Source organism: Delphinapterus leucas, chromosome 2 (assembly GCF_059928025.1).
Source record: "Delphinapterus leucas isolate spDelLeu-1000000601 "Yukka" chromosome 2, BTC_Dleu_Yukka2, whole genome shotgun sequence".
Classification (NCBI taxonomy): domain Eukaryota; kingdom Metazoa; phylum Chordata; class Mammalia; order Artiodactyla; family Monodontidae; genus Delphinapterus; species Delphinapterus leucas.
In genome coordinates, this window is record NC_143130.1 from 139,105,839 (window position 1) to 139,120,549 (window position 14,711).

At 35.8% G+C, this 14,711-nt stretch overlaps 1 protein-coding gene across 7 annotated transcripts in view; it reads left to right on the top strand.

Moving 5' to 3' along the window:
* The window catches only part of KIAA0586 (KIAA0586 ortholog), a 114,726-nt gene that overhangs the window by 39,752 nt on the left and 60,263 nt on the right, over positions 1-14,711 (top strand). For all 7 annotated transcript variants that reach the window (XM_089907753.1, XM_089907754.1, XM_089907752.1 and 4 more), the window contains 7 exons: positions 514-707; positions 2,236-2,354; positions 7,228-7,427; positions 11,235-11,394; positions 11,809-12,028; positions 12,610-12,863; positions 14,191-14,267. In XM_089907753.1, the coding sequence (XP_089763879.1) occupies positions 514-707; positions 2,236-2,354; positions 7,228-7,427; positions 11,235-11,394; positions 11,809-12,028; positions 12,610-12,863; positions 14,191-14,267 (1,224 nt within the window). The remainder of the gene's footprint in view (positions 1-513; positions 708-2,235; positions 2,355-7,227; positions 7,428-11,234; positions 11,395-11,808; positions 12,029-12,609; positions 12,864-14,190; positions 14,268-14,711) is intronic.

Here is a 14,711-nt window from a genome sequence, read left to right on the forward strand (position 1 = left end):
AAATGTTAATAATGTTTTATGTAGGAATAACCAAGTTTTCTAGCTTGTTTTATGATTGTTTAAAATGAATATATATATTTTAAAATATTTATTTATTTATTTGGCTGCACCAGGTCTTAGTTGTGGTACGTGGGACCTTCGTTGTGACGTGCCGGATCTTTTAGTTGTGGCATGCAGGATTTTTAGTTGCGGCATGTGGGATCTAGTTCCCTGACCAGGGTTGAAACCCAGGCCCCCTGCCCTGGGAGCGTGGAGTCTTAGCCGCTGGACCACCAGGGAAGTCCCTGAATATTGGGCTTTAAAAACACAATATAATTGTGTAATTAAGTTTCTTCGATGTGATTTATATGACAAGTGTGTATACTATAAATAATGGGATATCACCAGTTAGAAAATGCTATTGATTAATTTAGAAGTGTTGGTTAATTCACCTACCTAAGTTATCTCTACTTAGCACTCAGTAAGTGTTGAACAGTTACATGAATATAATAGTTTTGTTTTTATTATTACCAGGAAGAGGAAAAATGTGATGAAATTCTGGAATACTCTGAACCAATTCTGGAGTTTAACAGAAGTGTTAAAGTTGTTTCTACAAAATATAATGGCCCTCCGTTTCCACCAGTTGCTTCTACTTTTCAGCCCACTACTGATGTTCTGGATGAAGTAATTCAGAGAAAAGAAACATCGGAAAATAGCTTAATTCAATGGTGAGTTTACAGTGGTGTTGGGATGAACAGAATTATAGTAGCAAGTATAAATAGAACGTATGAAATTTTGGTTGAAAATCTTCCTTGTCTCCTTTTGTTTATTAAATTTTTCCTTTGCTGTAGTCACTGGACACTATCTGACATGAGGCTGAGGGTTTAACTAACTGTTGCAAGTATTGTTTCTGTCCTTGGATATTTGTACTGAGGCAGTCTATTATGACAAAAGAGGCTATTGCTGAGTAACAAAGCATTAAAAATGTACAAGTTCTTTAATCCAGTGGTTTATTAACAGAAATTTATCCTAAGGAAATAATCAGTTCTGCTACTAGGCCATAGAATACTTAGCACTTATAGTGCTTACTACAAACAAGGCACTGTTTTGTTTGTTACTTATATAAACTCATAAACTCTACTTTTATACCTATATTTACCTGAATATATTTAACTGAATATTCATACAGTTATCAAGATTGGGTTTAGAAAAATACTTAATGATGTAGAAAGATATTAATAACACTGGTGCATAAATGAAGCAGGATACTAATGACGCAACCACAGTTTAGAAGAGCTCACTCAAAAATAAACGTGCGTGGGAAAAATATTGAGAAATAATACCAAATTGTTAACTAACTTTGTTTATTCTTGAATCTGGGATTGTGAGTGAGCCTTATTTTTTTTTTAACTTTTATGTGTTCTCTGATTTTTACAATGAACATCTATTACTTGTATAATAATAATTAAGAAGCCTGTTAGCTTCTCTAAAGAAATGTACAAAAAAAGCAGTCTCTTATTCTGTTTCCCTTCCTTTTGCTCTCCTACTTCCCTTCCTAAAAATGACCTTGAAAGTAAATTTTCTTTCCCTTTATAGAGGAAAACTACCTGTGTTGCAGTCTATATATTTATTTCCTTGAAGAGAGGGCAGCTGGACTCCTTTTCTAGCTTTGATCTTGTGGGGTTTTATATGTGCTTTCAGAGTAGGGAACGCAACATTTTAGGTGCATGATATGCCAGGTAATCATTGACCTAAACCTTATTTTGAATTCACAAGGGCTGTTAAAGTTTTCATTAGACTGATCAGAAAGATTTTAATTTGATAAACTGTCTCCCACACAGAGATCCGGTTTGTTTTTCTAGGAGATATATTTGAAATTTTTCTTCTTTCCAGATTCAACTTTCAGAATGACTGCTTTCACATTTAAATGTTTGTGTCCATGGGTACCAGTTATTTTTTTTAATTTATTTTTTTATTTTTTTATTTTTGCGGTACGCGGGCCTCTCACTGTTGTGGCCTCTCCCGTTGCGGAGCACAGGCTCCGGACGCGCAGGCTCAGTGGCCATGGCTCACGGGCCCAGCCGCTCTGCGGCACGTGGGATCTTCCCAGACCGGGGCACGAACCTGTGTCCCCTGCATTGGCATGCGGACTCTCAACCACTGCGCCACCAGGGAAGCCCGGTACCAGTTATTTTTAAGGGTGTTACTTCTAACCATTTCAACTAAATTTAGGAATCCTTAACTTTTTTCCCCCAGGGTAGAACAAGAAATAATGTCAAGAATGATCTCTGGGCTTCTTCCAGTCCAACAGCAGGCCACAGCTGACATCAGTGTCTCAGTCAGTGAGGCCAGTGAGCCATTGACTTCTGACATTGGTAAGTGAGATGGAATCTTTTAGCTTTTTTTGTTATTATAAGACAAAACCTTCAGGTTGTTGTGGATTTATATATTCTACAGGTCACATAGTCCTTGGTTGACAAAAGATAAAAGTCCTCTTCTTTTCAATGTCACTTCCCAGTCTTCTGTAGTGGAAGTTATTTCTCCCTCACTCCCTTATTACATACTGCAGCATTCAGATTATGCTATCAGCGTCCATCCCTCCTACCCCCAGTCTCTCCATTCTTTCCCATAGCACTTTGTGTGTGTTTGTTTGTGTGCCTGTGTATCTTTTTTTTTTGCGGTACACGGGGCCACTCACTGTTGTAGCCTCTCCCATTGCGGAGCACAGGCTCCGGACGTGCAGGCTTAGCGGCCATGGCTCACAGGCCCAGCTGCTCTGCGGCATGTGGGATGTTCCCGGACCGGGGCACGAACCCGTGTCCTCTGCATCAGCAGGCGGACTCTCAACCACTGCGCCACCAGGGAGGCCCCTGTGTCTGTGTATCTTTGTTATAGTAACCATCAAACTGTATTATGATTGGCTTGCATATCTGTCTCACTCACTAGACTATAAATTACTCACAAGTAAGCGTGATTCTCCTTTAGAGCCTAGCCCTTGACTGACACCTAAGAAGAGTTTAAGTATTCCCTGAATGGATAGAGCCTCTTTCTTTAGGGAGCCCACACCATTCACCTCTTCTTCCTCCTTCCTCTTCCTCTTCTCTCCCTCCTTCTTCCTCCTTTTCATCCTCCTCTCCTTCCCTCTTCTTCCCCCTCTTTCTCCATTAGCTTTTTGAGGCATAATTTACTTGCCGTAAAATTCACTAATTCTAAATGTACCGTTTGACAAGTTTTGTTAAACAAACACAGCCACATGTTAGCCACACAGTCATGTTATAGAAAAACATTTCTATCATCCCCAACAGTCCCCTCATGCCACTTTGCAGTCAATCCCTAACCCCCTCCCATGCCTACTACACCCTAACAACCACTGATCTACTTTCTATCATTGAATTTTGCCTTTTCTAGAATTTCATACTTATGTAATCATACAGTATTTAGTCTTTTGTGTCTGGTTTCTTTTATTTAGCATAATGCTTTGACAGTCATGTTGTTGCATATAGTAATAAATATTACACTCCATGTATGTACCATAATTTGTTAATCCAGTTACCAGTTGATGGACATTTGTAGTCTTAGTTTTTGGCTATTATAAATACAGCTGTGCTATGTATATTTGCAAACTAATCTTTTATATACATCTTTTAATTTCTCTTGGTCATATGGTAAGTAGATATCTAACTTTATAGGAAACCGCTAAATGTTTCCAAAGTGGCTGTTCTATTTTGCATTCCAACCAGCAGTGAATGAGAGTTCCAGCTGCTCCACATCCTTACTAATGCTTGTTGTCAATGTTTTTAATTATAGCCATTCACTAAGCATGTGGAGATATCTCATTGTGGGTTTTGTTTGCATTTCCCCAGTAACTAATGATGTTGTACAATTTTTCTTGTGCTTATTTGCCATTTGTATATTTACTTTGATGAAGTATCTTTAAAACTCTTTTGCTCAGTTTTTAACTGGGGTCTATGTCTTACTATTATTGAGTTCTTTATTCTGGATACAAGTCCTTTATTGCATATGTTTTGCAATGTGTTATCCTAGTTTTTTTCTTACCTTTTGCTTTCTCAGCATTGTCTTTTGAAGACCAGAGATTAATTTTGATGAAGTTTAATTTATCAATTTTTCTTTTATAGCTTGTGATCTTTGGGGTATACTGTTTAAGAAATCTTTGCCCAACATCATTAAGATTTTCTCCTGTGTTTTCTTATAGAAGCCTTATAGTTTTAGATTATAAATTTAGGTCTGTGGTATGTTTTGAGTTAATTTTTATATGTGAAGTGAAGTAAAGATCAAGATTTTTTTTGTGTGTATGGATGTCCAATTTTTCTAGCGTTATTTGTTGAAAAGATTATCCTTTCTTCTGCTGAATTGCCTTGACACCTTTGTTGGAAATCATCTGGCTATTATATACTTTTGGATCTGTTTCTGGACTTGCTGTTTGGTCCCACTGATCTACAAGTCTGTCTTTACATCAACACCGTGCTTCTTGATTATTGTAATTTAAAAATAAGTCTTGAAATTGGATGGTATAAGTTCTCCAGCTTTCTAGCTCTTTTTTTTTTTTTAACATTCCTATATATCGTTACCTCTATTTTTTTTCCACTTCTTTCCAGTCCAGAATAGCCTCCTCTTCCTCCTTCTTAAACTACCCCTTAACTGCCTAAATCCTAGACATTAGAGTCTGTATTTACTGCTTTACTTTCTCATTTCTCACTTTCTCTTTAGTTTTTATGAGCTGGCTTTCTTCTTCCTTCTCGTTAATGAAATTCCTCTCTTACAGCATTTGGTTCTCAGAGATAACCTTTTTTCAAATCCTTATTCTCCTAGAAGGCTCTAGTATGGGCATTGTTGACTACCTCTAATTATTAAAACATTCTACTGGTTTTGGTTTCTTAGAATTCATTCTGTTGCTCTTCCCCTTATCTTTTTAATTTCTTTAGGACCTCATTTCCTCATCTTTTTTCTACTTGAATAAAAAATTTCCCCCAAGCTTTGTCCCCTGCCCTCTTTCTTTTCTGTTTTTCTAGTCTCTTCTTGGCGATAGTTATCCCGTGTCAGTTGATGACCCCTAAGCTACACATTTAGGCTGTAAACTTGCAGTTTTGCCTGTTGATGAATATTTTACTTGATGCTCCACTGGCATACCAAACTTGGTGTGTCCAGAATGCATCTCATTTTTCTAACCAACCTTATTCCTCCTTTGTTGCTCTTTCTGTTAATGATACCACTATTTTCCAAGTGCCCAGTTTCCAAAGCCTTGGAATATCACTTGTTCTACTTTGTTTTCTTTGGTCTTCCTCAGTCCACACCCAGCCACGTCCAATGTCCTGGCTCCATGCAATTTATTCTTATATTTGATTAATTCTTCCTATTTAGTATAACTCAAACGCCTCTTCCACTGCTACTATCCCAGGTTTTCTTTCATCTTCTTATTTTTTGAAGGAAGGAATAAAATGACCAACAAAGTTATGAGGAAATTTTTTTTACTTAAGATTAGTGCTTCTTTAATGATAAAATCATTTTGTCATGTGAGAAGATACTTTTTCAGAAGAAGGCATCTAGGAATACAAATCCAAAAGAAAACCAAAACGAGTTCATCCAAATAATTGCTCTGAGACTATTTCAAAATCTGTTGAAAAAGGAACAGATGGAAAATACCAAGTGAAACTGGAATAAAAAAGAACTGGAAGCTAAAGAGAAGACAAAGGACCATGAAATATGCCTTGGAGAAACAGATAGTCGGACTTCTGTAGCTTTTGGTCAAAATTCTGGTTGTAGAGATGGTATTCAGCAGTCCCAAGACAAGGAGACCAGTCCAGGAAAACAAACAAGTGCCTCCAAAGAGTTGTCCGGTTTATGATGGATACTGTGCAAACCGCCAGATGCTTTTTTCATTGCTAGGTCATACACCTCAATGGCGTATTTTGGAGTGCTTGGACTCTCCACCAGTCTCTCCTGCTAGTGCAAATCAGGGCTAGTGATAGTCCTCTTAGCAGTCCTTCACATGGGTCGGGTGGTGGTTTTCAGGCTTTGTAGCCTAAAGGAAACATGGTCTAATATAGAGGGTATTTAGATCCTGTTCCCTTTTCTTTAAAAGCATGTGTGTTTGCTTTTGTTTTGCCTATGTCTGGGTAGGGCTTTTGGGTTTTATAACAGAGATATTCTGATTTTTGGTCATGCCAAAACAATGAATTATGGGAACTAAAAATGGAGATGTGTTGATATATACTGTTGAATATAAATTTGGGATTGTGATAGTCTTTGCTATGGAGCTCCAGAGTAAATTGCTATTACTTATCTCTCAACAAGTGATCCCAAGACACCTGTACCTACCTTTTAGGGAATTCTCTGTAATGCCGCCATAGTTGTACTAATTAAGGAGTACTCTTTGGAGAGGTCATGTCTCCATCAAGTTGTATAGATCACTGTTTACATGTTTTCCACACAGAGCTTTAGAAATATAACCACTTTAACCCTAATAAAGTCTGTTTAGGAAGTTTTACTGAATTTCATGTACATTCACACAAGTGAAAAGTACAACCCATTTGGAAAATTAATATACCTATAGAGCTGCTGACATCAAGCACCTAAACTACTCTAAAAGTTAGAGGAGGATTAGCCTGTAATGTTAGTAACTGAAGTATCTGAAACTAGACGGAAGTAAGATTTTGTCTTCATATTTATGAAGAAGCTGCCATTTCTCTAAAATCCCCCCACAGTCATTGTGTCCCTGTGTTTTGCCAAGATCTATCACAGTGTTTCCTGGTGCCCTACTCTTGGAAATGTGGATTGTTTTCAGATGAAAACATTTAATGTGAATACAAATCTTTTTTTTTTTTTGCGGGGGTGGGGCGTGCTGAGCGGCATGCAGGATCTTAGCTCCCTGACCAGGGATTAAACCCGTGCCCCCTGCAGTGGGAGCATGGAATCTTAACCACTGCACCACCAGGGAAGTCCCTGCAAATCCTTTTTATCGCTAAATGTTGTAGTGGTAGGGAAGAGGCCATATAAGTAAATTTTCATCTGGATGTTTTCCTCCCCTTTTTAGTTTGTTTAGAGAGGATGTTCATTATGTGAGTTACCATCTTATTCTCTGTCACAATAAGTAGATTTTGTATTTTCATTTTATTCCTTCTCACACCATCTCATACACATATGTTCACATCTCTAAAATTTTAAGAATTAAGGCTTAGAATGCAAGCATGTTTCCTGCATACTTACTCTGAAATTCTTTCATTTTTTTAGTGGAAGGAACAAGCAGTGGTGCCCTCCAGCTTTTTGTTGATGCCGGGGTTCCTGTGAATTCAGACATTATTAGGCATTTTGTGAATGAAGCTCTTGCTGAAACCATTGCCATCTTGCTGGGTGACAGAGAAGCAAAGAAGCCAGGTCCTGTTGTTACAAGTGTTTCTGGGGATGTTTCAATAAGCAAAACACACTTGCTGGTAAGTGTGACTTTCCTTCATGACTTGGAGTCCTGGGGAATTTTTGATACCTTTGTTAAAGAACAGTAAAATGGACAGATTTTAAATTGGGTCATAAGACCATAGTTTGTGGTGGAGATTGGTTTCTTGTGGCTTTGATTACAATAACAGTTCCTCCAGCATTTTATTTTAAAAACTTTAAAATCTATAGAAAGTTGAAAGTATGATACAATGAACATCTGTGTAAGCTTTACCTACATTTACCAGCTGATAACATTTCGACACATTTTCTTTATCTGTCTTTATATGTTGTTTATTATATATGCTTTAAAACTCATTTGAAAGTTGCAGATATCATGACACTTCTAAAACCATCAGTAGTATCTTCTAAGAACAAGATTGTTTGTTACATAACCAAAATACCATTATTATGCTCTCCATATTTAACATGGATCTGTTAATACTATATAATATAGAGTCTATATTTGAACTTCCCCAGTTGTTCCAAGAATATCCTTATAGCTAATTCTTTTAAAATTCAAGATATAGCTAAAAATCACATGTACTGCTTTTGGTTCTTATGTAAAGTGATATTTTTAATCTTTAAAAGAAAGTATATTTCAGGCATTTTTGTTATTGTTTGTTTAATCAGCCTTTTTATGTTAAATAGAGTTTCTAATTTATTATAGCAACATGAAATTATACAAAACCACTACCAGTGGAGGGTGGGAGGAGCAATATAGGGGTGGGGCAGTGGAAAGTGCAAACTATTGGCTGTAAGATAGGCTCAAGGATGTACTGTACAACACAGGGAGTAGAGCCAATATTCTGTAATAACTGTAAATGGAATGTAACCTTTAAAAATTGTATGAAAATTTTAAAAAACTAAAAAGAAAAAGAAATTATACAAAACCACAATGTACTCTGTATTACCAACTGTTTAAAACTTCATGGTCAATTCTGATCCTGTCGATCATAAAAACATCACTTTATATAGGTGAAACATTTAAACTGAATCATCTGAGGTATAAACATAAAGTTACATATTTGAATTCTGTGGAGATTGGTGTAATGTAATTGGTGTAGTGTGATTAGTGTGCCAGAGATTTGGTACATACTTTTGTTCTGTGCTTTATTTATTAGCTCATTGGTAATGCATGCCAATATCAGAGTTGTGGTTATCTCTATGCTAATTAAATTTGGTTTGTCTTCTGCCCATATATTTCAGATATTTTCATAAGGGTGATTTAATGAGAAAATACAGAAAAATCAGTATAAATAGGAAATAAATGTAATTGTTGAGAGCATGGACTCTGGAGTTGGGAAGTTCTGAATATGAACCCTCAGCTCTGTTACTTTAGTCTTGTCTGTATACTAGAGATAAAATACTCAGAGTTTAAATGATGACGGCTTTACCAAAATCTGCTTTCCAAATATTAAGGAGGCCAAGTTCCCCTCCCCCATTGCCATATTGTTCCTTATCTTCAGAATTGCCATGGCTTTTTTTGGCCTTTTCATCTTCGATATATGTTTTAAAATTAATTTTCAAGTTCTGTAAAATATTTTGTTGGGATTTTGGGGGGAATTAATTCAATTTTGATTGGTTTAATTTGAGGAGAATTGACATCTTTATGATACTGTATCTTGTGAGCCATCATAGAAGATTTTGTGGAAGATTCAATAAGATGATATATGAAAGAGCTTAATCTAGGGCCTGGAACTTGGTAAATACTCAGTAACTCATCGTTTATCATTATTACCCATTACCAAGACTAGTAGGATACCTTTAAATCCTCTCATGATGAGTCAGTAGCATTATTTTTGAAAACAGCAGTCTTAGGCTATAGGTTTATGCAGTCAAGAAGAATAAAACATAGTATATTTCTGTCACTTAAAAAACAAAGCTAAGAATATGCTGATAATTAAGCAATGCTATAGAATTTCTGATATGCTTCATAATTTTTAAATTGTGTATCTCTTTGCAACTCATAATACAGAATAAAGGCCAGTCACCCCACTATAAAAATATGTTTTAGAAAGAGAAAAAAAGGACAAATAGAAAAATGGGGAAAAGACATGTCCAGACAGTTCACACACAAAAAGGAAATACAAATGGCCCACATACATACAAAAAGATGGTCAGTTTCACTGATAGTGAGAAAAAAAAACCATTGAATCCATTTTTACTGATCAAATTGGTAACACTCTAAAAGTTTGATTAACACCATTGTTCAGCAAATCTTTGGGAATTGGGAATTCTCATACCTTCTGGTGTTATTGCATTGATAAAATAATATAACCGTGTAGAGGGAAATTTGGCAATATGTATTCAAATTAAGAATGCAATTAGCCCTTTAACCAAGCAGTCTCACTTCTGGGAATTTATTCTATAGAAAATCTATACACATATGAAATGACTTAAGTCTCAAAAAACTAAAAATGGAATTACCATATGACCCAGCAATCCCACTGCTGGGTATATATCCAAAAAAACCAAAGACACTAATTTGAAAAGATACATGCACCCCAACGCTCATAGCAGCGTTACTTACAATTGCCAGGTTATAGGAGCAACCTAAGTGTCCATCAGCAGATGAATGGATAAAGAAGATGTGGTATACACACACACACACACACACACACATACACACACACAATGGAACACTACTGAGCCATAAAAAAGAACGAAATTTTGCCATTTGCAGCAACATGGATGGACCTAGAGATTATCTAAGGCAGACAGAGAAAGACTAATATCATACAATAGCATTTATATGTGGATTCTAAAAAAATGATACAAATGAACTTATTTACCAAACAGAAAGACTCACAAACATAGAAAATAAACTTATGGTTACCTAGGAGAGGTAGGGAAGGGATAAATTAGGAGTTTGGGATTAACAAATTAGTAGTTTATATAAGCTACTATATATAAAATAGATAAACAACAAGGACCTACTGTATAGCACAGGGAACTATATTCAATATCTTGTGATAACCTATAGTGGAAAAGAATCTGAAAAAGAATATATATATGTATGCATATATGTAACTGAATCACTTTGCTTTACACCTGAAACTAACACAACATTGTAAATCAACTATACTTCAATAAAAAAAATTTTAAAGTAGGAATATAGCCAATATTTTATAATAACTGTAAACCTAGTGTAACCTTTAAAAATTGTATAAAAAATTTTAAAAATAGAGTATACTGGACATAAAAAAATGACTTAAGATTATATTTGATAATTCTGAGGAAAGGAACTAAGTAGATGGGACATGGGTAGGAAAGGAGACTTAATTTTCACCATCATCCTTTTGAAGTTTGAATCGTTTGAATTACCTGTTTAACAAATTGATTTTAAAATGTGTGCTTTTTTCTTCCCCAGGACTTTCCATCTTTACATTGTCTTCCTTTTATCCCCCCTACTTTTTCTTATCCTTCCATTGCTTTTTATAAGCTTTGTTCTTTTGTACTGAAAGGGGGTTTTTGATATCTTGTCAATTAGTTAAAATGCTCTCTTTCTGTTACATGGTTTACCCAGTTTGTGTTTGGGTTTGATCTTCAGCTGTCTGTTTAATCTTCCTCTCTATATTAGATAAGGGGACCTAGTTCAGAGGCAGAGCTGTTTCAGTTGCTGGAGGCTTTCTGTAGTCCGCTCTTGAAACTAATAGCTAGAAGTTCAAGAGCTAGGATACAGAGGACTCCATTTTTACCCCCCATCCATTTAAATTTTATGTAACTCTGAATGAGATCATTTTATTTTTCAAATTACCCTTATTTGGGGATTGTAAGCACCACTTATCTTGTTTTATTTATTTTAGGGAAGAGTGTGTACCCCAGTGGCTACCCCACAGCCAACTCCTCCTCTCTCACCTTCATCACCTCCTGAGGAGCGTGTGTTGGTAAAAACTCCAGATTCTTCTCCCTGTGTTTCAGATCATGATGTAGCTTTTCCCATGAAAGAAATATTTGCTGAAGAAGGTAGAAACCTTATTTCTATAACTCAGTTTTAATTTTAGCAACTATTAAATAAAATATCATGGTTTGTTTTATAAGAGTCATTATAGATTAGTATACACATACCTGTTGCTTACTAGGTTCTAGTAAGTCATTTTTTCTTACAAGGAAACTAAGGGGTTGGTTACCACTTTTTAAAGTATATAATCTAGTAGACATTTAGACTATTTTAAGTTCATGGTGATGTTGAAAGTGATGTCTTTTCAAGGTTATTTTTTGTACTTTACTAAATTAATTTGGAACTTTTCCCATTAATGGCCATCATTATTATTATTAATTCTTGTTGCCATTATTTGTATGCCAAAATGTTAAACAATATATCTTGCCTTCCTGTGGAATTCTTATTGACTTTTTTTTGCTTTTACAAAAAACCTTTAGGAAATAATATGCCTCCCATCACACTTGTTAATACGCCAACTGTTACCCCTGCAACTACACCTCCTCCCGCAGCAGCTGTTACCCCAACTTTGTCAGAGACTTCTATTGATAAATTGAAGATGTCAAGCCCAGAGCTTCCCAAGCCATGGAGTAATGGAGACCTGCCACTGGAAGAAGAGAATCCCAACTCTCTTCAAAAAGAACTTCACCCGAGAGCTATGTAAATGACAGTATATTCATTTTTAGTAACTATACATTTCATCTTATGTTGACTTAGGTGACCCATTGAAAACATCAGAAACGATAAATGAAGGTTGATAAACCACAAGCTAATCTATACTTTAGTAGGAAGAAGTTTCATAAATTTTATGTTTTTAAAATTTTTACCAGATTTATTTATACTTTCAGTTCTCTTCTTTTAAAACAAAATTTTGGGGGAAACAGATTAAAATAAAGATATCTATAATATTGTTAATAAAATAGAAGATTTTTCCCCAGTGTGAATCTTCATTTACTATGATCAGTTAACTTTTATATTACCATATATCCCTATGTAGATTTATTTTAGAGATGGTAGAACTTTCAAGATGGTCTGTGATTAAAGCATGAAGATGATTTTGGAAAAATAAATCTTGTTGGTTAATTATAGTAGTGCAGATTATAGAAATATATAGATATATCTATATATTGATATAGAAATGTCTAAAGGAGACATAGTACTTTTGAATCTTTTTTTTATATAAAAATTAATATAGGCCTTCACCGATGTAATACATTCAAACTATGTCTCTTTCTTCTTAGTGTAATGTCTGTGGCCACGGATGAAGAACCTGAGAGCATGGACTTCCCTGCTCAGCCTGCACCTCCAGAGCCAGTTCCCCTTATGCCGCTTCCTGCTGGCACCAAGGCCCCTTCCCCCATACAGATGCCAAGTTCAGATTCATCAACAATGGAGAGTACCTTGAGCGTTACTGCCACTGAAACTGAAACCTTAGATAGACCCATCTCTGAAGGAGAGATTTTATTTAATTGTGGTCAAAAAGTGGCTCGTAAGAGTAAGTTAATTTTGCATCAGTTGATTTCACTGGTTAGCTTATGATAATTCCTAAGTAATACTTTTCTGTTTAAAGTGTTTTTACTTAATTTTCAAGATGTAACAGGGTATAGTAGAAAGAACATGGACTCCGCAAGTTAAGTTTTCTACACCTTAACCTCAGAATGTAAAATCTCCCTCATAAATCCCACCCTCCAGAAATAATATCACTGTTGAAAGTTTGGGGTATACCCTTCCAGTCTTTTTTTTTCTATGCATATATAGACACCTAAATACATTTGTATGTATATATTTTTTTACCTTTTAAGTAGGGTCATATTATACATATTGTTCTGAAATCTGAATTCTTTAACCTTAAATATGTTATAGACATTTTTCTATATTAATACATATAGCCCTACCTCTTTTTTTTAGTGGCTGGGTAGTCTGCTAAAACAGTGCCATAGTGGTGGGCATTTAGATTGTTTTCAGTATTTTCATACTATACATAACTCTCCACTGACCATCCTTGCACGTATATTTATTTATCTTTGTGAACTTCCATAACTGATAACTTCCTGAGAATACATGCCTAGAAGTGGAATTGCTGAGTCAGAGTATGCACCTTTAAAATAGCAATACATAGGGAATTCCCTGGCGGTCCAGTGGTTAGGGCTGCATGCGCTCACTGCCAGGGGCCTGGGTTCAGTCCCTGTTTGGGGAACTAAAAAATCCCACAAGCCACACAGCGTGGCCAAAAAAATAAAATTAAATAGCAATACATTGCCAACATGCTCTCCAGAAAGGTGAATTGGTTTTTAATTTTAATCAGTTATTAATTATATCAGTAGTATATAGGAGTGCCTCTTTTTAATTTCATGGTTACAGTTGATATTTAATAGCTCTTTTTAATTTCTGACAAGCTGGTAAGTGAAACAAAAATCTCATCTTTGTTATAAAATGTGCTTTTCTTTTTTTGTGGTACGCGGGCCTCTCACTGTTGTGGCCTCTCCCGTTGCGGAGCACAGGCTCCGGACGCGCAGGCTCAGCGGCCGTGGCTCACGGGCCCAGCTGCTCCGCGGCATGTAGGATCCTCCCGGACCGGGACACAAACCCGCGTCCCCTGCATCGGCAGGCGGACTCCCAACAACTGCGCCACCAGGGAAGCCCCTAAAATGTGCTTTTCAAAGAGCTAGTGAGATTGAATAGCTTGTGAACTATGATTTATGAACTTTGCCAGTATTTTTATTGTGTAAGTTTTAAGTGTAATATTCTGTGGCTTTATGGTGAGATTATTTACTAAATTTATGTTTCTTCTTTTTTCCAAATTTTTGCATTTTAATTTCTAGTTTTAGGAGATGAAGGACTGTATCTGACAAACCTAAATGATAGCTTATCCAGTACTCTGCATGATGCCCTCGAAATGGTAAGAAGTGATTGACTCCACATTGAATTCTGAGATGAAGAATATCTTGATAAACTTGTTGCTACTGATCAGGGTTTTTTCTCAAATATTTGAGTTATAGTCATAAAATTTAATAAAATATCCATGAAGGAATTTAAAGTTTCTTACACATGTCATTATCATATTTACACATTTCATTATCATAATTGTGAGAATGAATAGGAAATTGTTGTTAACCCCTGTGGCTCCAGTAGTTGAAATATGCAGTTAATGTAATTAGGTAATGAAAATCTAACTCAAGGCACATTGTCACCTGGATATGTTGCCTTTACAGTGTTTCAGGCAGGACCTTAGCTGTGGAAACCAACTCTCTTATAATACGTTTGTAATTTTTCCCTAATCGTGATTATAATTCTTTATGCTAAAAAATAATTGAATTTAGTGGCTTTAAAAAAAAATACTGGG